Consider the following 22,119-nt stretch of genomic DNA (forward strand, 5'->3'; position numbering starts at 1 on the left):
GGAGTGTTTGCTTCTCCTCCTCCTGCCAGCATCCTGGCGGCCATTCTGTCTTTGCACAACGCAGGTACGTAAATACACAGTTTTTAATTTTGTTTATAAGGGGCAATAAATGTGTAAGTCACTGGGTACAGTGTGTGTGGGTTCATCACTGGGGTAATTAATGAAACGCAGCTACTGACTTTCTACAACACTATCTTATGGTTTTATTTAGAGTAAGATATTTGCAGCCACCATTGTATATTTTATTAATTTATTTTTAAAATTATGAAATTAATCAACAATAATAAAAGATATATAAGTATATTTCTCTCTCTCTCCTAAGGTGCCTCAGGGGTCCCTCCTCATCGTGAAGAACTACACCGGCGACCGCCTCAACTTCGGATTGGCTGCTGAGCAGGCCCGTAACCATGGCGTTGACGTCGACATGGTGATAGTTGCCGACGACTGCGCCTTCAACCAACCCAGTAAGGCGGGAAGGAGAGGACTGTGTGGAACCATCTTCATACACAAGGTAAACCACAACAACAACAACAACAACAACAACAACAACAACAACAACAAGCTTCAACATGGAGATAATCTTAATTCAAGGTACATTTAAAATGTGTACATTCTTCTTCCGGGGGACATTGGGTTTTATGCTCCAATTTAAACTAAAAATATATTAATATAAACATAAGAAGTTAAAAATAAAAACATTATATTTTATTAATATAATTTATTCTAATGTATTCCTTGCTGTCTATTTCTTATAACCAATCTTTTGTATTATTATTTAATTGTATTGTGTTATTTGTATTTAATTTGAATTTGAAATGTACATTTTTATCGCAAAAAATAGCTAAATATTAAATTAGAGGCATGTGCAACATATTAAAGATACACAATTTACAAAAGTACACATCCAGGTGGACAACATTTTTTATTCTATTTAATTTGATTTGACTAGCTTACCCGGGATGAATAAAGTTTCTTGTTCTACTTCAGTGTTTTACTTCCCATCATGCAACTGGACCACATACAGTATGTCTTTATTTGTTTCTGAAAACGTTGCACCTCATGCTACATGCTCTTAAAAAAACACTCCCATTTTCTCCCAGCTGGCGGGTGCTTTAGCAGAAGAAGGCTGCTCATTGGTCCAGATTGTTTCCAAGGTGACGGAGGTTTTGAAGGGGATTGGTGAGTCTCTTTTAATTTTGACTATGTGTGTGTCCTGGCATTACTATCCTTTTGGGGACCTACATCTGTTTACATAGTCACATGTGGGGACTGGCTTCCCTTATGGGGACAAAATGGAGGTCCCCATAAGGGGAATCATTAATTTCAGGGTATGGGTAATGGTTAGGGTTAGGCATATGTTGGTTATGGTCAAGATTAGGATAAGTCTCCAGGAAATGCATGTAAGTCAATGTAATGTCCCCTGAAGGTGTGTGTGTGTGTGTGTGTGTGTGTGTGTGTGTGTGTGTGTGTGTGTGTGTGTGTGTGTGTGTGTGTGTGTGTGTGTGTGTGTGTGTGTGTGTGTGTGTGTGTGTGTGTGTGTGTGTGTGTGTGTGTGTGTGTGTGTGTGTGTGTGTGTGTGTGTGTGTGTGTGTGTGTGTGTGTGTGTGTGTGTGTGTGTGTGTGTGTGTGTGTGTGTGTGTGTGTGTACCGTGTTTCCATCTTGACAGTCATATTTTGTTTACAAACTTCCTCTTTAATGTTCCTCTTTGGATATAACTGTGTGTGTGTGTGTGTTACAGGGACTCTGGGGGTGAGTCTGTCTCCCTGCAGTGTCCCCGGCTGTCTCCCCTCTTTTGACCTGCCGCCGGGAGACATGGAGATTGGGCTGGGTGAGGAAAGGGGGAGAGATGGATGAGGAGAAAAGGTGGAAATGTGAAGAAGAGAGACATTTCAATTGATTTTTTGTATTTTTATTATTGTTATTATTTGATATTTTACCTATTATTTTTTCAAATATTTTTACCATATTTTACCTCACGAAATATTGTGCTTACTGCGGATATAGTCCCTACTTACTGTATATAAATGTAGTAAATATGTTGGTACCAATTGAATGTCTTTCTCCCACTGTAGGTTAATTAACATCTTGAAATAGATTATAAAACTGTTAGGTGTATTACAAATAATAATAATAATAATAATAATAGATTACATTTGTATAGCGCCTTTCAAGGGACCCAAGGCCATTTTACATGGTAAACAAACAAACAAACAAACAAAAGGGGCAAATAATAAAATAAATGTTTTTAAATGTAATAAATAGCAGTAGGAGTGGAAGTAGGGGGACTGTGATAGGTTAGGGGTCAAAGGCCATGGTGAACAGGTTCGTATTAAGTTATAAGAGGTTTTAATTACTGCAAAAGTAGGCTAGTTTTTACTCACAGTTAATGCTCTCTTTGAATTAAATTGTTTTGTCCCAAGTGTTTGGGACGATACCTGAGAACCTATGCAGCCTGTTTTCCTACTGGCTAATGCATCACATACACATTGGAAATTGGGAAATAAAGCGTCAAAACTGCAATAAGAGGGATAAATGGTATTAAACTCTGTTATTTCTAAACGTTGACTGCATTGTTTTTATCTTCAGGGATCCACGGTGAGCCTGGAATCAAGAGATCAAAGGTGAGTCAGCTTACAATAAGAATCTTTTTACCCTTTTTCTGTTAATATTCTCACTTATTCGTCTTAATAATTCCTCTTAATCAGGTGGCGTCCGCTGACGAGGTGGTGAAGACCATGATAGATCACATGACCAACAATGACAGCCAATCACATCTGCCGCTCAAGTCAGGTATTTGATTCAAATTAAGCGACAGTGTAAAAATTGGCAATGAAATTCTTCTGACCCGAGCTCCTCCAACAATGCAACATAGTTATATAATAAAATACAAAAATTATATTAAATAATAGTGCAAAAGTCTATTTACACGTAAATAGAATGTGATATTTAAAATCTGAATCAGAAACAGGTTTATTACCAGGTAAGTTGACACGTACGAGGAATTTGACTTGATGTCATGGTGTATACATAAAAGTAAAACATTTAAAACACAGATAGAGAACTAGAAAAATATTTTAAAAATATATATATATTAGGGCTGTCAGTCGATTAAAATATTTAATCGCATGATTGTCCATAGTTAATCGCAAATTAATCGCACATTTTTTATCTGTTGTAAATGTACCTCAGAGGGATATTTTTCAAGTTGTTAATACTCTCATCAACATATGAGTGGACAAATATGCTTTATGCAGATGTTTGTTTATTATCATTTGAACAATGACAAATATTCTCATGAATATTAAACACAACAACCGCTGAATATTACAAATAGTCGCCTCAATTCAACCTGGAACCTCTCTCATACAATAATACAATACTGTGTGTGTGTGTGTGTGTGTGTGTGTGTGTGTGTGTGTGTGTGTGTGTGTGTGTGTGTGTGTGTGTGTGTGTGTGTGTGTGTGTGTGTGTGTGTGTGTGTGTGTGTGTGTGTGTGTGTGTGTGTGTGTGTGTGTGTGTGTGTGTGTGTGTGTGTGTGTGTGTGTGTGTGGAGACACTGTGATGGATCGTTGGAGCTATGTGCAACTCAAGGCATATATATGCTCGAACGGGAGCTGCCTGGACGCTGCAATCATGTTGCACTATCCGTGCTGAGTGTGCTGACTTTTCGTACAATGTCCCACTGTCTGGCTACCTGCATAAAGTCAAGTGCTCGGCGCAGTTGTCGGCGAAATGTCGCTCCTCTGTTTTCATTGAAACAGCTCCTTATATCCGTTAGCGCAGCTAGCTAGCACCAGATGCTAACAACAACAATACACGTAAGGTGTGCGCGTTCCCTCTCACTCGCTTGTGCCACACATACACACACCCTCCCGGTCCTCCCGATGGCCAGTCCGGGCCTGCCGGTGAGCGTGGAAGTACTTCAGCACCACTGTCAGCATCAGCTTGTAGATGATATTTTAAACTCGATGCGCTCTGAAACTACGGGGGCGGCCGAGGACAAAAAATACACATGCGTTAAAATAATTAGTGGCGTTAATTTCTTTTTGGGTTATTAACGCGTTAACTTGACAGCCCTAATATATATATATATATAAAACTGATGGCTCCCACAAGATTGTTGACATCCCTGTGGATTCCTCTTCTTATTACAGACACATGCATTTCCAAACATTCGGTCTACCTACACTGTAAAATGTATTATCTTTTCGATATACACACGGCATCTATTGCACGTCTGACCGTCCTGGGAGAGGGATCCCTCCTCTGTTGTTCTCCCTGAGGTTTCTCCCATGTTCCCCTTTAAACTGTGGGTTTTTCTCCGGAAGTTTTTCCTTGTACGATGTGAGGGTCTGAGGACAGAGGGTGTCGTTTTCTCATACTGATATTCTGCACAAATTGTGCTGTTGTATTTACTGTATTGTGTCCTTACTGTAACGTAATTATTATATGTACAGCACTTTGGCTCGACCAAAAATCGTTTTAAAAATGTGCTATAAATAAAACCTGATTTGATATAACAGTATTTACATAGAAATAAAATATGGAATAATAACCGGAAGTAATACAACTTTGAATGCATGCTGACATTTATTTTTCACACTCCTTGTTCTTCTTCTTCCACACAGGCAACAGTGTGGTGGTGTGTGTGAACAACCTTGGAGCGTTGTCCTGTCTGGAGATGGCTGTTGTTACCAGAGCAACCATCATCTGTCTGGGTAACCGTGGATACAAGAAGTGCTAAAAAAAAAGCTGGCTAATTTCCCCCGGTTTTAGGACTCATTCCTGCACCACTCTATTCCCTTTGTTGACCTTGTGACCTCTCGTTAATACTAAACATGGATACAGGATGTGTTGAATAACCAGTGTTTCTACGGTTACAGAGAGTCGCGGTGTGGTGGTTGCCAGGGTGATGTCGGGGTCGTTTATGACCTCACTGGAGATGGTGGGAGTTTCGCTGAGCGTGATGACGGTCGACCAGGAAACATTGAGACTGTTTGGTACACACACACACACACACACACACACACACACACACGCACACGCACACGCACACACACAAATATCTTTAAACTTCTTAGTTTGTTAAATATTCGGATATATATATATATATAAGGTTGAATACTTTGCATGGCTGTAAACACTATTCTCTGCCAGTTTTGCATGAAAAACGCAATTTTTTAAATTTAAACCACCTTTAATTTAATTATTTTGTATATCCAGGCTTCAATCCAACTTCTTTTTGACCTGTACATGTGCTGTTCCTATGTCTGTGAGGGTTATTGTTATTTTGTCGTACACTGTATATCCTATAGATGCTAAGACCAGCGCCCCCGCCTGGCCGAACCTCAGCAGTGTGTGTGTGAGCGGACGCAGCTTCATCACAGAAGCTCCAGAGATGAGCCCCCGCCCACAGGACCACACACACAAAGAAGGTGAGGATTCACTGTGGAGGAAATTCTTAAGAGAAACTGATGAATGATTCATGGACAAAGTTTGTCTTTTGTTATATTTAATAAAGTAATAAAGAAAGTCAAAATACAAGTGAAATCAATCTCATGCAGGAACAGAGCGACTTCATTCTCAGAGGGAAAAATAAGTTTTGCACCCCGAACACAGTTTACAGTCACACTATATATTCATGAAAGAAAACATCCAACTGGTCCTACATCCCATCATTAAACCATACACTTCCTTTTGCCCTCCTGAAATGTAAACCCTTAACATCTGTCTCTGTTAAACACATACAAGACTAAAAATACAATTTAAGTATAAGACTATTATGTTTTAAATAATTATATGATCATTTGAAACGACAACCTGCAGTGATGACATGGAGTAATTGGATAAATGATTTATTAACTAAGCCTGTCTCTTTTAATTTCCCGCAGGGCCTCTGAGTCCCGTCATGCGTAAAGTGCTGGTTAAAGTTTGTACCACACTGTTGGAGAAGCAGGAGGAACTGAATGCGTTGGACCGTGCTTCCGGGGACGGAGATTGCGGTAACACTCACGCTCAGGCTGCTAAAGGTACATCATCTACAGAAGCTTTGATGACATTCAAGTGTTTTAAATCGAAATAAAGATGTTTTAAAACGGTCTTTCAGCCATTCAGGAGTGGCTCCAGGATCATGTGGTTCCTGGTTGCCCTGGGCGACTGTTGTCAGTCCTCGCTGGATTGGTCCAGGAGAAAATGGGCGGGTCTTCAGGAGCGGTACGTTTTCTAACATATTCTACAAAAAAAAAAAGCCAAGACTGATGTATTAAAAGTGTATTCTATAACTTATTTGTTTGTGTATTTGATAGATAATACTCTATACATGTATATCTTTTTACTGTTGAAGTGTTTTCACTGTTTTTGAATGTTCTCTATTTAATTTCACTGTTTTTTCAGATTTGAGATCAATAAATGAAATCAAATCTTTAATCTAGATTTTAACAGATTTTGACATAAAGTTGGAATTAAACACTACTTCTCTCACACACACACACACACACACACACACACACACACACACACACACACACACACACACACACACACACACACACACACATGCACGCTCGCTCACACACACACTCTCTTCTTCATGTGTGTGTTACAGTTGTACAGCCTATTCCTGACGGCGGCGGCAGGTCATGTGACCGAAGGGCAGAGCAAAGGTTCAGCCTGGGCTACTGCAATGCATGCTGGGACACAGGCCATGAAGAAGTAATGCTTTGTTTACACGCTGCTGTAACACATTTGTTTTTCAATTTCACTTCAATAAAGTATGTATATTCTTATTATATAATCTAATAATCACCTCTGTGGTACTGAAGACACTATTATGTTATGTCAGAAGTTAGTCAATTCTCACGGGAAAACACATTATTTCTCAGTTTTAAGGATTTTAACCCTCTTAGTATACGTCAAACATAACTTATTGTCCAAACTAAAACTCACCATGCACTCTAGAAGCTTCAATATGTTTGTAATTAAATAAATAAATAAACACTACCACAATAAAGTTAATTGATAGGTCAAACAGCAACAACAACTAAATGCAAATTGATTAACCATCTGTAACTCTTTTCAGGTATGGTGGTGCTGACGTTGGAGACAGAACGATGGTAAGTTATCGTCTCAACATATTTTCTGGACATTTATCCGTTCCTCAGCAGCAAGATAGTCATTAAAAAGCTTTTGAAATCTCTTTTCCTCCTCGCTAGTTGGATGCTTTGTGTCCTGCTGTGGATGAGCTGATGAAGCTGAAAACAGCTCTACCCGGTGGACAGGTGGCTGTACTGCATAATGCTGTGAAGGTAACATACACATTTATGTTTAATTATAAGACTTCCTTCTCCCAAATCTCTCTGTAAAAATACATATTTAAAATTCCCCATTACTAGTGTATCCGTAAAGTGATTTTCTACAACAAAATGTTCAAGTAGAAACTAATGATTGGGAAATTTGTGGAACATTATATTCACATTTGATCTATCATATTATCCAATGTCTGCATTCTGAAGCTTTATTGTAGGATGTATATACTTTTGGATTGCAAAATTGTATTTAAAGTAATGCTGTCAAAATTATCGCGTTAACGGCGGTAATTAATTTTTTTAATTAATTGCGTTAAAATATTTAACGCATTTAACGCATGTGCAGAATGGCCCGCCCCATACATCCCACCAGTGGCAGCGCTGGGGTAGGCTACAGCCATACCAAGAAATGGCTTAGCCCCACCATGAAAAATTATGTTAAAGTAAGCAAAATAAAGTCCGCCAACTCGCGCCGAGTAAATTGCATAGACAGCAGTTAGTAAGATTGATTTCAGTAGCCACTTGTCTTGAAACACCGAAGACCAGAAACGGTTTTGAAAACTTTTGTCAAGTAGTGATCGTCTTCTCAATAGAACATCTTTGATAATGTCTTCTGGCCAATCAGAATCAAGATAACGGCGTGGTGTTGTTGCAGTAAGTCCCGACGGAGAATACTTTTGCTGTGTAGTGCATCATACAGCGATACAACATTACGTGTTGATAGAAATCAACACGTAATGAAATAAGACCCCACGGTTTGATGATTGATAGGTGTGTGCGCTGTCTTTCATTTTGACACACAGAACAATGTTATAATAAACATACATACTGTATGTTAAATGGATATATCCGCCTTCTTTCATGTATCTTTCCATTCCCACAACAATATACATAAAGAAATGTCATATTTTGGCCATAGTTAGAATGGTGATTAATCATAATTAATTATTTCTTAAGCTGTGATTAATCTGATTAAAAATGTTAATCGTTTGACAGCCCTAATTTAAAGTAATATTTTTATGGATAAGGATGACTTTTTGTTTAACAATATTCTTATTTTTTACATTTTACAAAATCAAATCTAAGTATTTGAAAGTAAATCCTATGTTGTGTTTATTTTATAATGAGCTTCGATTTCTGCCATTTGCACTTCTGAAAGCTAGTTTTGAACATATTAATTATTAAATATAATAAATAAAAAGAGAGACTTCCTACAGTGCGACCAAATTGATTTGTACTTTCTTAAATCACATGCCTTATCTTCTCTCTCTCTCTCTCTCTCTCTCTCTCTCTCTCTCTCTCTCTCTCTCTCTCTCTCTCTCTCTCTCTCTCTCTCTCTCTCTCTCTCTCTCTCTCTCTCTCTCTCTCTCTCTAGAAAGCGTCCTTGGGGGCGGAGTCGACCCTTGACCTCACAGCGATGGCGGGTCGGGCGAGCTACATCGCGGCGGAGCGAGTCTCGCTGCCAGACCCCGGAGCCGTCGCCGTGGCAACCATCATGAGAACCGTGATGGAGACCCTGGAGGAAGAGAAGAAGAAGTAAAAACAGCAAACAGTATCAGAGAAGATTATCACTATCACCAGGGTTATACTAGAGTTAAGTGTGAGAAAATAAAGTGATGTGGATTTCTCTGAAGCACATTCAAAGCTAATTTTCATAGCTTTCATTCAGTGAACAGGAACTTGAGAAAAAGGTACTTTATAAACAGAACATCTCGCTTAAAGCAGCGAGCAGTGATGTAAGATTAGTAAAAAACCAGTGGTCCTTAACAATTACTTAACAAGCTTAGAAATACTGCAAATACAATCATGTCTAGTAAGTATTAAATCAATTGTAGTAATAATGGATTTGTATTATTACTTGATCACTATCACCAGGCTAATACTAAGATTATGTGAGAAAAATAGTGTGATTTTGAGGTCTCTGAAGCACTTTCAAGGTAATTCACATAGCTTTTACACAGTGAATGAAAGATATCTACAAATATTGTGTATTTAAGATTTAGTAAAGGGTAAAAACAAGAGGAAAAACCTTGGTATGATCCTTTAAAATGTGATTAACAAGCTCAGAAATACTGTGTATCCAATCAAAGTTTAGCAAGACTTAAATAGTTATTGTTATAATGCATCTTAATTATTATTTAGATGACTTTTTGAAACATAAAACACAAACATGTGTATAAGTCAGTCCTTTAACATACCTTGTTACTACCAATGAAATACAAAATAACACCGGTTCCTACATTTCCCATGATGCAACTTGGTAGTTTGTTGTCTATCTACATAATGAACGTGTATAAAAAAGTCAAATATTATTACATTTATTATCATGTTTTGTAATCTCTGTGTAGCAAATGCTGTTCATGGAATTCAAATGCACTTTCTTAAAAAACAGTGTTAATTCTAATGAATAAAATGACGATTAAACTGTAAATAATAAACGGTAAATAAACTACTAAGTGTGTGTTTTATGATTTAACAAAAACATCTGCAAATCTTTTTCTTCTGTCTTTCAACGCTTCTTTCTTACTTTAATTCGCCAACTTCCTGACACACACACACACACACACACACACACACACACACACACACACACACACACACACACACACACACACACACACACACACACACACACACACACACTATATGATGGATACCAGAACAAATTGAAAATGTCATGCCATAGTTGGTTATTAACATATTGTTATCGTCCAATTAATCGTTTATTTCCAGTAGTTGTTCTTGAATAACTGTTCTTATAGTGGGCACATCCCAACGACAGCAGGCACCAACAGAAGAGCTGGTTCAACTGCGTCCTCTAGTGTTGAAAAATAAGAACAACAACAAAAACATCTTCTACTTCTATGATATGACTAATTCCTGTTTACTTAGGGTGCATTTTGACAAGCTGCATATTCACTCTAAAAAATCCAGAATCTAATCTGTCAGTGAACTCAAACACAGTCCTCATTTGATTTGTAAGAATGACAGCTATGGAGAAATTATTTTCGATTACATACCCATACATTATATATGTGTTTACTGTCCAATAAGCACCTCTTATGTACATTTAAAATATGACTATTTAAAGCCAGTGGATGAAAGAACCACACCTTGTTTTTGGGTCAGATCGTTTATTCAGCTTTAGACAATTAAACATCCAGTTAAAACTCCATTTAGGTAAATATGACAAAAATAGTGATACACATATTATAACCATCACCACATTTCAACCATAATGTAAAATAATTCTGAAAAGCAACATTATAGATTTGTCTTTTTATATATTTTTTCTCATAAAAATATAATAGGACACAACAACAATTCAAATGAAGATTACAGGTTTCACACTTTGAGAGGATAAATATACATGCATTATATCAATAACTACTACAACAAGTCCATATCATAAAGTAATTCAGATGTTCACAGAGGCACATGTTACATTTAGTGTTGCCCATTTTTCTCAACCTCAGTTAGTAATCTGTTAGTAATTTAGTGTCTCCCCTCTTCAGGTTGTGATTTCTATATTTGAACTAGAGCCATTCAATAAACCCAGAGAGCAGATACATATTAGAGAAGAGTGAGCTTGTTGCAGTAAATATACCAATGGGTTTACTTAGCGCAGATGAAATGAAACTTTTCATAGTCAGCCTTTTTGTACCACTCCCCATCTCTCTTCATGACTGTAGCCATGTCACAATGAACTTGTCTTGTCTTTTCTTTTTGGGCCCAGTTGTCATAGCAGACCAGACGATCAATGACCCAGAACCACAGATCCAGAATGCAGGTGTAGCGCATTCCCAGCCAGACGAACTCAGTGTCGGCCATCTTGGCTCTCTTTTCGACCCATCTCTGCTGGTGACGGTCAGTGATGGAGATCAGGTCACGGTGGTTCTCTCTGCAGTAAGTCAGGGCCTCATCCCAAGTCTTACTCTCATTGATCAGGATCACTTTGTCTGTAATTGACATTTTTTTAGTTAGGGTTACCATGTATTGCAAAACAATTCTCAACTTCAATAATATAGCACCTTTCATATAAGGATCATTTGTTGCTTAAGTTAAGGAGATAAAAATAAAATGAAAACCAACGACAAGGAAAAATAAGGCCAGAAATGATGCGGCACCTTATGTAAAAGCCAGGTTTAAAAGATCTTTCTTAAGGACCAAAACAAACAAATAGCTTTGTGATATTTAAAACTGCTCTTTTGCGTTTTTATATAATTTTAAGTAAAATAATATTTTTTCTATAAGAATAAACACATTATCCAGATCTGTAATTCTGTGTGTGTTATACATATGTTTTCCACAAAAGGATATTCAATATGATATTTTATAAAAAATATTTAAGGAAAAAGCATGAAACAAAAAAACATTCAATGACAAACTCACCGTCATAGCAGTAGAAGGGTTTTTCCTCTGTGCAGGTGTCTGAGCTCCATTTTCCATTTGAAGTGGTCATAGCACAAGTCTTTGAGGCTTTATCTTCAAATGAGTCCGGATCCCAGTGTCTGAAAGAGAAATTCTTCCCATCTGACCAACTCCAGATCTCTCTGAACAGGCCGATCCACGAGGAGAAATGCTGATCCTTGAATTCATTGAGCTGTTTGATTCCACTGATCAGGTCAGTGTGATGCTCTCTGCAGTAGCTCTGAGCCTGAAACCAGTTCTTTTTTTCATCAATTACAAAGTATTTCTGTGGCCCTGTTTCTGTGAGAATGAAAAGACACATTTTACAATTTTTAAAATAATTTTGTCTTACTTAAATCATGTTAAACAATGATGTTAAATATACTGAACACGATCTCACTTACGTTTCAGACTGATGAAAGTGTTTGGTATAATAATGTAGATCGAATAATAAAAAAATAGGCCTATACTTTACCATTACCATATATTCAAACAAGTAGAATTGTATCATCACAGTAAAAAGTGAAAAGTGAAAAGCAACATTTCTTTTCATTAAATGTAACTCTACAACATGAGTTTGTCTTTCAACTATTGTTACACAGTATGATATAATGTATATAGCGTTAATATTGACATATACTCACCATTGTAGCAGATACACTCGCGTCTTTGAGAACAATGGAGATCGTTCAATTTTTTTGGTGCCTTAATCACCACACAGTTCTGAAGATTGACACCTCCATTGTTCGGCTGACCTGGACCCCATTCTGGCGCACATCCTGGATTAAATTCTGTAGGATTGTACTTCTCCCCCGACACAGACCAGTGCCACTCTTTGATATCTCTTTCATTGATGCTCCTCAGTCCAATCCAGGCGTCTGTAGTCTGTGGAGAGTTAGTCAGTCTCTCCACGTCTCTCATGTCAGACACTGTAGCCAGGTCAGTGTAATGCTCTCTGCAGTAACTCTGGGCTTCATCCCAGGTCTTTCCCTCTTGAATGAAGTGGTACTCATAGAGGTGACATGTGAAGAAGGAACACTGACCTAAAAACAGAGACAATTCTGCAGTGATGAAGCTGACAGTATGACAAGCATCTGATCATTAAATCAAACTCATGAGTACTAGAATCACCCCCACCTCTTACATCATCCCCTTCATCTTAACGGGGTCTGAGTTCACTTATTCCACTTTTTATTGTTATGAGCTGTTTCACGACTCCAGATGTGATATCAGTTACAAATCTGATAAGATGATCCACTTACCCATCAGAATCAGCACAAACTGCATCTGCACTGCATCTTTGCTCTGTTAGATGAAACCAATATTGTTATTGACAATTTATAAATCGTATAAATGATGTCAGTTACATTGAAATTATTTTTGAACACCTAATGTTTCAGTCACATCCTGGCCCTGGCTGATCGCCTCACTCCCTCACCTGTGTATTTTTGCTTCCTTTTAATCACCTGCCTGGCCTCAATGAACCTCAGCTGTCCCTAATGATCACTCTTCACCTGTGTATTTAGTCCAGTGGTTCTCAAACCTTTTCTGTCAGGCCCCCCCTTTGGAGAAAAAAAAAAGTTGGGCCCCCCCCAACACAAATAGTCAGGCTCAGTGGCGGCGCCAGAGATTTATTTTGGGGGTGCTGTGGGGTAGCTTGACGTTTCATAGAGGGTGCTCAAACATTTAGGGTTTCCCATTAATGTACCGGTCGCTACAGGGGAGTTTTATTCTGCAACAATCCCAACGCAAATACACAATGTACCCGCGACTGTTACAGTGAAGGCTCGATAATCAGCTCAGGGCATATAGGTGTAAGCAGGGGTCAAGTGCTATTTTTACAGGTGGTGTGTGGACCTCACATAGGGGGGTCCGGGGGGCATGTTCCCCCGGGAAGATTTTTAAAGATTGAAGTTAAAAGCATCAATCTGGTGCACTTTGAGAGCAACATTAAGAAATCTATGGATACATCTCTCAACACCCATATGAAACAGAACTGTAAACAGATTTACTGTTTCTTTATGGATATTTTACAAATCACTCCCCTTTTAAACTGAATTCTTTTTTTACTGTCATATAGTATTTCATACCTGTTTTTCATGTATTCTCTTATTTTTTTATAACTATAATGATCATATAAACGTGTGCCTCGGAAATAATTGTTTACATTAATGGTGACCAAAATGTTTGAGACCCGCTGAGATAACACTGAGAGAGTCCTTTAGCTCACTGAGCCTCTCAGTCTGACAGGAGAGGACTCTCCTCCACTTTGTTGTTGAAAAAACTCCTTATATCCGTTAGCGTAGCTCGCTAGCACCAGAAGCTAACAACAACGATCTCCGGTACCGGTGCGCTCACTCTCTCTCTCGCTCGTGCACACACACACAAAATGGCTCGTTCCACACACACACAGAGCCGAGCTTTAATGAAACACAGAGACCCAGACGTAATAGTACGTCTAGATTATTGATTTTCGAATCGATAATCTTTCAAAATATGAATTTATTATTATTATTTTTTTAATAACCATTTTTCCTCCTGGTCTCTCCCTGTCATGCCTCTGCGCCCCCCTGGGGGGGTGCGCCCCCCACTTTGAGAACCACTGATTTAGTCTGTGCTGTTTCCTTGGTTAGTGCCAGTTCGTTTTGTCTGTATAGCAGAAAGTGCTCCATGCTTCTCTCCTGACGTAAGCAATTGTTCTAGCTGCTTAACATTTGTACCAACCTAGTTTTTTTTGTTTTTGTTGCTGCTTTAGTCATTTCCGCCAACTTAGTTGGTTGTTTTTCGCTACTTCCAGTTAGTAAACAGGTCCGCCCCTGCCCAATCTGTGTCACGAGCGGGGGCGGGTGGAGGTGCTAGTGGACTACGAGCGCCGGAAACCTCTCGCAGCGGCGGATATACTGTGGCGCACTTAAACTAATTGCACCGCATTAGCACATAATAGCTTCAGATGAGGAGGTGAGGCCCCCCTCATAACTGCATAGACCCGTATGGCACAATACAACTCAGTACATTTTTGGTAATTGTTATACCCTTTCTTTAGTAGAATTGTATAAATTGGAAGGCTAACTAGGTAATCAGCTCGTCTGTGATTTTGCAGGCCATGCGTGTTAGGAAATATGTGATCTCGTACTGGCTTACCTGTACGCCAATCAAGTGGCAAATGCCATAGTAACGACGGATGAAAGGCTAACTTAAAAAAAATCTTTTAAAAAAAAAAAATCTTTTTTTTTTAAAATCTTTTTTTAAAATGCCATGCGATCTACCCACACTACCTTTGTGATCGCTATCGACGTATTGGGCAGTCCTACTTTAGGTTATGGGTCGGCAATAGGCGACCAACGTTTTTATTTTATTTATTTTTTACAATATCGGACCGACAGTCGCACATACAGTATAGACTAGAGAATCTAACTACACCTGAAGAATGCTTAATGTACTTTTATCCATGTTGAGAGTGAATGACACACAGCATTACATTACATTACATTGCATTTCGCTGACACTTTTATCCAAAGCAACTTACATTCGACCAGTAAGATACAACCCTGAAGAAAACAGAATCATATAAGTACATCAGGTTTCATAGAGCCAAAACATTTCAAGTGCTACTCAACTGGCTTTAGATAAGCCAGTCCTTTATTAGTATATAAGTGCTTTGTTAGTAATTCTATCGCTCGAAGTGGAGTCGAAAGAGATGAGTTTTCAGTCTGCGCCGGAAGATGTGCAAGCTATCTGCTGTCCTGATTTCAATGGGGAGCTCATTCCACCATTTTGGAGCCAGGATAGCAAACCCACGTGTTTTTGCTGATGGGGACTTGGGTTGCCCTCGCAGTGCGGGTGCAGCGAGCTGTTTGGCCAATGCAGAGCAGAGTGCACGCGCTGGGGTGTACAGCACAGGCACAATCTGGCAGCGAGGTGCACTGACGCTGATAGTGGATCAATAAGTAGGTGGACAGCGCGTGGTGCTGAAATAGCCAACAAGCGGTTTGAAAAAAATGACACCAGCTCACTAAATCATTCAGACGTAATGTTTACTTATATGTGAACAGTAACAAAGTTCAGTCAAAACATTGACAACAAAATCGGAGAAGCCGCTTGATCATCTGTACTCCGCATTGATTCAAAACCCACCAAAGCTTTGGATCTTAAAGGTGACCTATCATGCAAAATGCACTTTTGTACGTCTTTTATACATGAGTATGTGTCCCTGGTGTGTCAGGGAACTCACCAAGTGTCAGGAAACTCAACCCTTTCTCTTTTCCTCCATACCCAAATCTCTAAAAACGGGGCTGGAACGGATCTGATACAGACTGATACAGATTTGAAAATAGTTTGACGTCAGGAACGAGGAGCTCCGCCTACATGGGCAATGCTCCACCTATCAGGGGAATGGGGTGTTGCTACGGCCACGGCCATTGCCACTCGAAAATGCTGGAGACGCTGTAGTACATATGCCAGGCCTGTAAGTGGCGCTGTAGTCTGACACAAAAGCAGCGAAGAAGACTTCCCTTGCATGGTTGCCATGGTTGCCCTTCTGTTTATTCTCCACTGTGGCTCTTTTTCTCCCTCCCCAAGGCAAGCGTTTGCTGCTGTAATTCAATGCAATCCCTCCCCGTCGAGGCAAGCGCTGTAATTCTCTCCGGTTTTCCACCAGCAGATGACAAACAACCACTTCTCCGCCTCTTCCAAAGGAACGAGGGGACCGTGCGGCAGAGTTTCAGTTAGATTTTTTTTTCGCCGGTCAACATGTACGTTAAAGTTTAAATCTTCCGGACAAAATTAGAAAAGTGCCGGTCCAAGGTCTTCTTTGTTATTTATTGAGCTTTAAAACAAATGAATAACGACTCTATATAATCATATATAAGAATACAACACGGAGGACGAAGATCTCTTTTTCTCCCCCTCTTCTGACAGCCCAGCAGCTGATCTCAAAGCACGCTCCCCTCTCATGCAGGGGGGCTTGGTCAGCTGCAGCTCACAGAATCAGCCACCTGCAAAAACAGGGCTGGAAAGAGCAAATGGAGCGAAATGAGGCATGGCTAAAATGCAGGATCTGTTTGGTATTTTGAAAAAAAAACTATATTTATATACTTTATATAGGTATGGCCCTACAATATATTGTTGAAATATAGCATGATAGGTCCACTTTAAATAAGCCTTTGATTATGTTCAGGCACGCCATCTAGTGGCCCAAGGCCAAACTTACTTGCCGACCCCTTCTTTAGGGGCTCCGTATTACACCGTAGGCAACAGTGACGTGTGGTGAGCTTCATGGCTGGTGAGTCTGTCAGATTTACAAATATTATATTTTGACCTTAATCATAATATTCGGTTATTTTGAAAAGTTTTTTTAATCTGATGCTTCGATTCATTTTAAACAGACCGTTCAACAAAAGGATACCCAAAATCTAAATATTGGATTGTTCTTTCTTAGTAAGATCCCATTTTCATTACAGTTGTGGTCTTACTTGAAGATTAAGTCCATGCTAACCTTCTGGACAACAATATCTATTCGTTTTTTGTAAAAGTCCTCCTTATCTTCCTGTAGTTTCAAAAGTCTAGTTTGTTGTTTGTGTCTATCCGTCTCTGCGTAGAATAACAGTAGCAACAAGAACCTGTGGGCTCACGTGCGCCCCCTTCAGTGCGGCAAAGGTTATGGCTGCCTGTCCTTCTGCTTTTTTCATTGCCGTTATTTGATGAGACCAGCGAGCCTAAATATCATATATACGTTAAATAAGTTATTTAGAGACTATGGATGGCGAGGATACATTTAATAAAGGGGTCAACAAACATTACATTGGTGACCTACAGTGAGATGGTAACAGGCATGCGCTTAGGGCCTGCTTTCCAGCCAGTTTCTGTGGGGTGACGCATTCTCACCCCACAGTAACTGGCTTGAGCGCGCTCACAAAATAAATGACCGCGCTAATTTAGTGCCCGCGCTCCAGCCAGTTACTGTGGGCTTATGAGAGGCAGAGCACGTCCCTGTCTCACTTCTCATCGCTACCCGTAGTTGTAGCAGAGCTAGGCAAATTTGCTGATTTTGACTTTAAAAAGCGATTGGAATCATACATTAATCACACTTACATCATAGATCAGTGGAGACATTTTATTATTATTACTATTTAGTTTTTCTTTAGTTGTTTTTCCCTTACATTGGAGTATGACAGGTGAGGCTCTGCCTCCCCTGACTGCACGTCGGTGGTAGGCAAACACCATTAAATGTATTTTTAGCAGATGAAAAAGTCCTATTTGAATGAAACATGCAAACACCAGTTAGAAACTAAACAATAACAGTATAGTGCCGTACAACAACACTGACTTTTTATGTGTTTTTTTTATCAAGGCCATTATGTTTTTCTGGTTCTATATTTTTTTGTTTATTTATTCAAATGCACTCCTAATATCAGAAACATACACTATGTGTTAGGTGTTGGTGAGACTTTATGGGCTCTTTAACCGGAACAGAGTAAACTGAAATAAAAGCTTAATTCAATTGTGTATCGTTGCTTTTATAAGCCCGATTTAAAGATGTGGGATCATTTCTTTATTATAGGTAACCCTAATGAAAATTACATTTTGTTTAATTGAACTGAGAGTAAGATTGCTTACACATCATCTCCAATAAAACATTTAAAATGTACCACTAACCCAAATACATAAAATATTCCAAGTGATCTCAAGAGAAACACATGATTTAAGGGAATACATGAACATAAAAGGGTTTTAGATTTCATTGCTTCTGATTGAGATGTGATTCATTAAATGTTCTTCCCCTTTGGAAAATATTCTGAAGGAGAATATCTTTCTCAACAATAAACAAAATATGAAAATGACTGAACAGAATCACACTTACTTCTCCTGAGTCGTCCTGTCAGCTGCTTCTCTTTCTGTCTCTCTCGATGTGCTGGTGAAGACTCAGATATCCACGAGGTCGCTGCTCTCTTTGAGCCACCTTTGGGCAAACATTTGAATATTGAAATTCAGATGTCAAGAGGTTTATCATGGTGGATATAGGATCCATTGATGGGAAGAATATCATTTACATGTAACAGGGAAAAAAGTTGAACACACTTTCTTGTTGACTGTCTGACACACGGAAATAAATGTACCATTCCAAAACATGCACTAATGATAACTATTGAATGTTTATATTTTTGTTAGGATATTGCTTGTTAACATATGTCAAACAGCTTTAATGGAACATTCTGGCTGTATTTGAGCCCCTCATATTACAAGTGTGTCAATATTATTTTAGTTTCAGTCACATAGTTTCTTTATTCTGAAACACAAGTCAAAAACATTATCTCTTTGTTGTCTCTTTTCTTATGAGTCTGTCCATCCAGCTATTTCATTCCTGTGAATGCTATATCTCAGGAGAACGTGAGGAATTCATTCAAGTCTTGCACAATCTTCCACTTGGACTCAAGGACGAACCAATTTCTGTCACATGTTTGACCTTTGATTGTGGTCAAGAGGCCAAAAGTCTCTGAGACCTCACAAAACAAGATTTTGTGGCTGTAACAATTATTAATATGTTAACTGTAACAAAGTCACTCAACTTTCCGATCAGTAAATCGTGCATAAACAAGAACGTTTTGGCATTGGAATTTCTCAAAACAAAGAAAACCAAGTGTAAGCCACTGTAGGATACCAACACGACTTGATATGGAACGATTTGAAACTACTCCCTGATTTCTGATAGCTACACAGATCATGTTTAAAGTATAATATGAATTATAAATATACATAATACAGCAGCGATTACAGACTGATCCAGCCAGGCCATGTACAGAGCACTCGGGCAGTCGCTATGTGGCACAGGAAGGCTCCCGGAATATTAACATCACATTTACATGAACATATCAAAACAGCACAACAAGAACAAAGACTGCTCTTACTTGACGTAGGAGGAAACATATCACAAGTAAAATGAGTGCACGCTATGGTTTGCAGCACACCTAAACAGACCTATCCTATATTTCTCTCCTGTCTGAATAACTCTGCCATGGCAACCGTCACAGTGTCCACCTTTTTAATACAGTTTGGCATCTGTGTTTCCATGTCCTTATTCTGATAAAGAGGCCTGAATACATGTTTCACCTGCTGTATATTTCATGTATAATACAAAGCCTTTGACTTAACTTAACGAGAACAAGATCAAAATAACTCACAACTTCATTCCTGTGTTCTCCTAACACTTAAAAGCAGCCCAACTGTTACATTCATATTCACACCAACGTAGTGGTTTGAGATCTCCCAAAAAGTAAAATGATGAGCAAATGCTAATGCAAGGTTTGGTCCATTAGTTCAAAGGAAGAGAAATCCTACCGCATGCGATAACATTTGCATTATAATTACTAAATGACTTCCCTCTTTTCCACGGTCTGAAACACAGGTGGTCTTATCTCTGCTTGTCCGGCTAACATCTCCCAGTGGATGCTTGCACACCACCTGAAGCTCAACCCAGACAAGACAGAACTCCTCTTCCTTCCAGGTAAAGACTCTCCCATCCATGATCTCTCCATCAACACCGGCGCCTCTGTTGTTTCCCGAACTCACACTGGCAGGAATCTGGATGTGATATTCAATGACCAACTTTCCTTCACTGCTAACATGGCTGCTCCACCGCTCCTACTCAACATAAGGATACCTCTCCTAATGACCCAGAATGCAACACAGGTTCCAGGCCCCTGTCCTCTCACATCTTGATTACTAACACTCTGGGACTCCCTCCTGGCTGGTCTACCTGCAAGCACCATCCAACCTTTACAACTCATTCAAACTGCTTCAGCTCGACTGGTTTTTAACCTCCCTAAGTTATTCCCACGGTAACACCACTCCTCCGCCTTCACTGGCTGCCGGTGGCTGCCTGAGCCAGGCTGTTGTTCCCTCGTGCTTCAAGGTAACCTCCATCAAACCTGTGCTGAAGAAGTCATCACGTTCCTGCTTCAATCACTACCGTCCCGTAGCGCTGACTTCCACCTTCATGAAGTGCTTTGAGAGGCTAGTCATGAAGCAAATACAATCTGCCTCTTCACCCTCCCCTTCAGGGAGGAGGTTCCGCAGCCTGAGGTCGAGCACTACTTGACTAAAGAACAGTTTTTTTCCACCAGGCTGTCTCCCCTCCCTCCCCCCTGGACTATAACACCCCACACACACAGACATTAAAATCCAGCACCGGACACTTTTTTTTAAACTGCTATGGACAGTCTTGCACTAATGTACATTTTTAAAGATATTGAAGTGACTGTTATTTTTGTATATATTGATTTTTGTGCTTTTATTTAGGTTGTAATATGTGCATATGTATAAATGTGTCTTTGATTGTGTATATATAGGTATATACATATTTGCATACATATTTTTATATAAATTTGTTTTTGTATTCAGTGTTGTGGGATACGGTATTTCGATCTCTCTGTCTGTACACACAAACTGGAAAATTGACAATAAAGTTGACTTTATGACTTTGAAGGAGATCTGGTGGTTTAATGTCAACGCTGAAAAATGTTCAGAAGGATGAGAGGGAGGCTGCTCTAGCAGAACACGGTTTGTCCATCAGAGAGCAGCACATAATATATGTTTATCTATAGAAACATTTATATTAAAGGTGGGGTAGGTCATTCAATTCAGAAACACTTTTTGTTATATTCCATGGAATGCTCTTAACATCCCGATCACAATGAATACATTAAATGCTTTTACAATATCTACATACAAAAATGTCAGCCGTGGCGCTGTAAAAAGCACGACCAATCATTTTCACCAGCCCGGCTAAAATAACTGGATGGCCTACCTGCCTGTCAGCCTCCCATCTGTGCACAAAGTTATCTCGTGCCCTCATTGGTCATGTGCACGTTTGCGCGTGTTGGAGGAGGGGCTCTGTGAGAAAGTCTGAAGGAAGGGGCAGATTTTTTTCGTCTGCGTATTTTCAAATGTTAGTGCACTCACGCTGGTTTCTCCATTCTTACCTACCCTACCTTTAGAGCTCCCATGTCATGCTTTTCCGGTTATTACCAGTCCCCTTGTGTGTTATGAAGGTTTTTCTGCATGTAAACTGCATTCAAAACCCTCAAAGTACACCCTGTAGCGAGTAAAACTCTAACACAGAAAATACGTCCCCAAAACGCCTCGTTGGTGAAACGTCATCATCCATTTTATTCTTCCGGGTACCCGGAACTAAATAGGCCAATCCTTGGAGCCGTTACGTTACGTCCGCGGAGCCGTTACGTTAAGCCCCCGCTGATTGGTCCAAATTGACCAATCCACAGACTTCCTCACACACACTCAGTGCAGGCAGCTCCGCTGATTTCTTCTCCCTGCTTCAGGCTGACAGTTGGGATCGCGGCGAAATTCTCACAGCGTTTATCAACCTATAAACCTTTTTCTTACTCAATA

The 22,119-nt window shown here is 39.4% G+C and overlaps 2 protein-coding genes across 5 annotated transcripts; one reads left to right on the top strand and one right to left on the bottom strand.

Annotated features, from left to right (window-relative positions):
• Nucleotides 1-9,757, top strand: tkfc (triokinase/FMN cyclase; the record flags this gene model as incomplete). The annotated part of the gene is given in 16 exon segments (XM_079671176.1): nt 1-64; nt 323-336; nt 338-511; nt 1,101-1,179; nt 1,740-1,829; nt 2,588-2,622; nt 2,707-2,791; nt 4,630-4,719; nt 4,885-5,001; nt 5,317-5,436; nt 5,893-6,030; nt 6,108-6,214; nt 6,606-6,712; nt 7,080-7,113; nt 7,213-7,305; nt 8,681-9,757. Coding segments are annotated over 16 exon segments (1,512 nt in total), but the record flags the coding sequence as incomplete, so codon positions are not given.
• Nucleotides 9,758-10,435: 678 nt separating this feature from the next.
• Nucleotides 10,436-21,859, bottom strand: LOC307033244 (macrophage mannose receptor 1-like). 4 transcript variants are annotated; one of them, XM_079671646.1, is made up of 7 exons: nt 21,702-21,859; nt 21,518-21,615; nt 18,575-18,673; nt 12,978-13,020; nt 12,360-12,758; nt 11,698-12,015; nt 10,436-11,264 (listed from the first exon to the last, which is right to left on the bottom strand). In XM_079671646.1, the coding sequence occupies exons 4-7, from the start codon at nt 13,000-13,002 to the stop codon at nt 10,921-10,923; spliced, it is 1,086 nt and encodes a 361-aa protein (XP_079527772.1). In that variant the 5' UTR covers nt 13,003-13,020; nt 18,575-18,673; nt 21,518-21,615; nt 21,702-21,859; the 3' UTR covers nt 10,436-10,920. The 4 variants fall into 4 exon arrangements, with proteins under 4 accessions (XP_079527772.1, XP_079527773.1, XP_079527775.1 ...); XM_079671647.1 differs by lacking the exons at nt 21,518-21,615; nt 21,702-21,859 and adding an exon at nt 20,640-20,766; XM_079671649.1 differs by lacking the exons at nt 18,575-18,673; nt 21,518-21,615; nt 21,702-21,859 and adding an exon at nt 13,154-15,823.
• Nucleotides 21,860-22,119: the final 260 nt, after the last annotated feature.

The sequence above is a fragment of the Notothenia rossii genome (assembly GCF_949606895.1).
Source record: "Notothenia rossii genome assembly, chromosome: 3".
Lineage (NCBI taxonomy): Eukaryota > Metazoa > Chordata > Actinopteri > Perciformes > Nototheniidae > Notothenia > Notothenia rossii.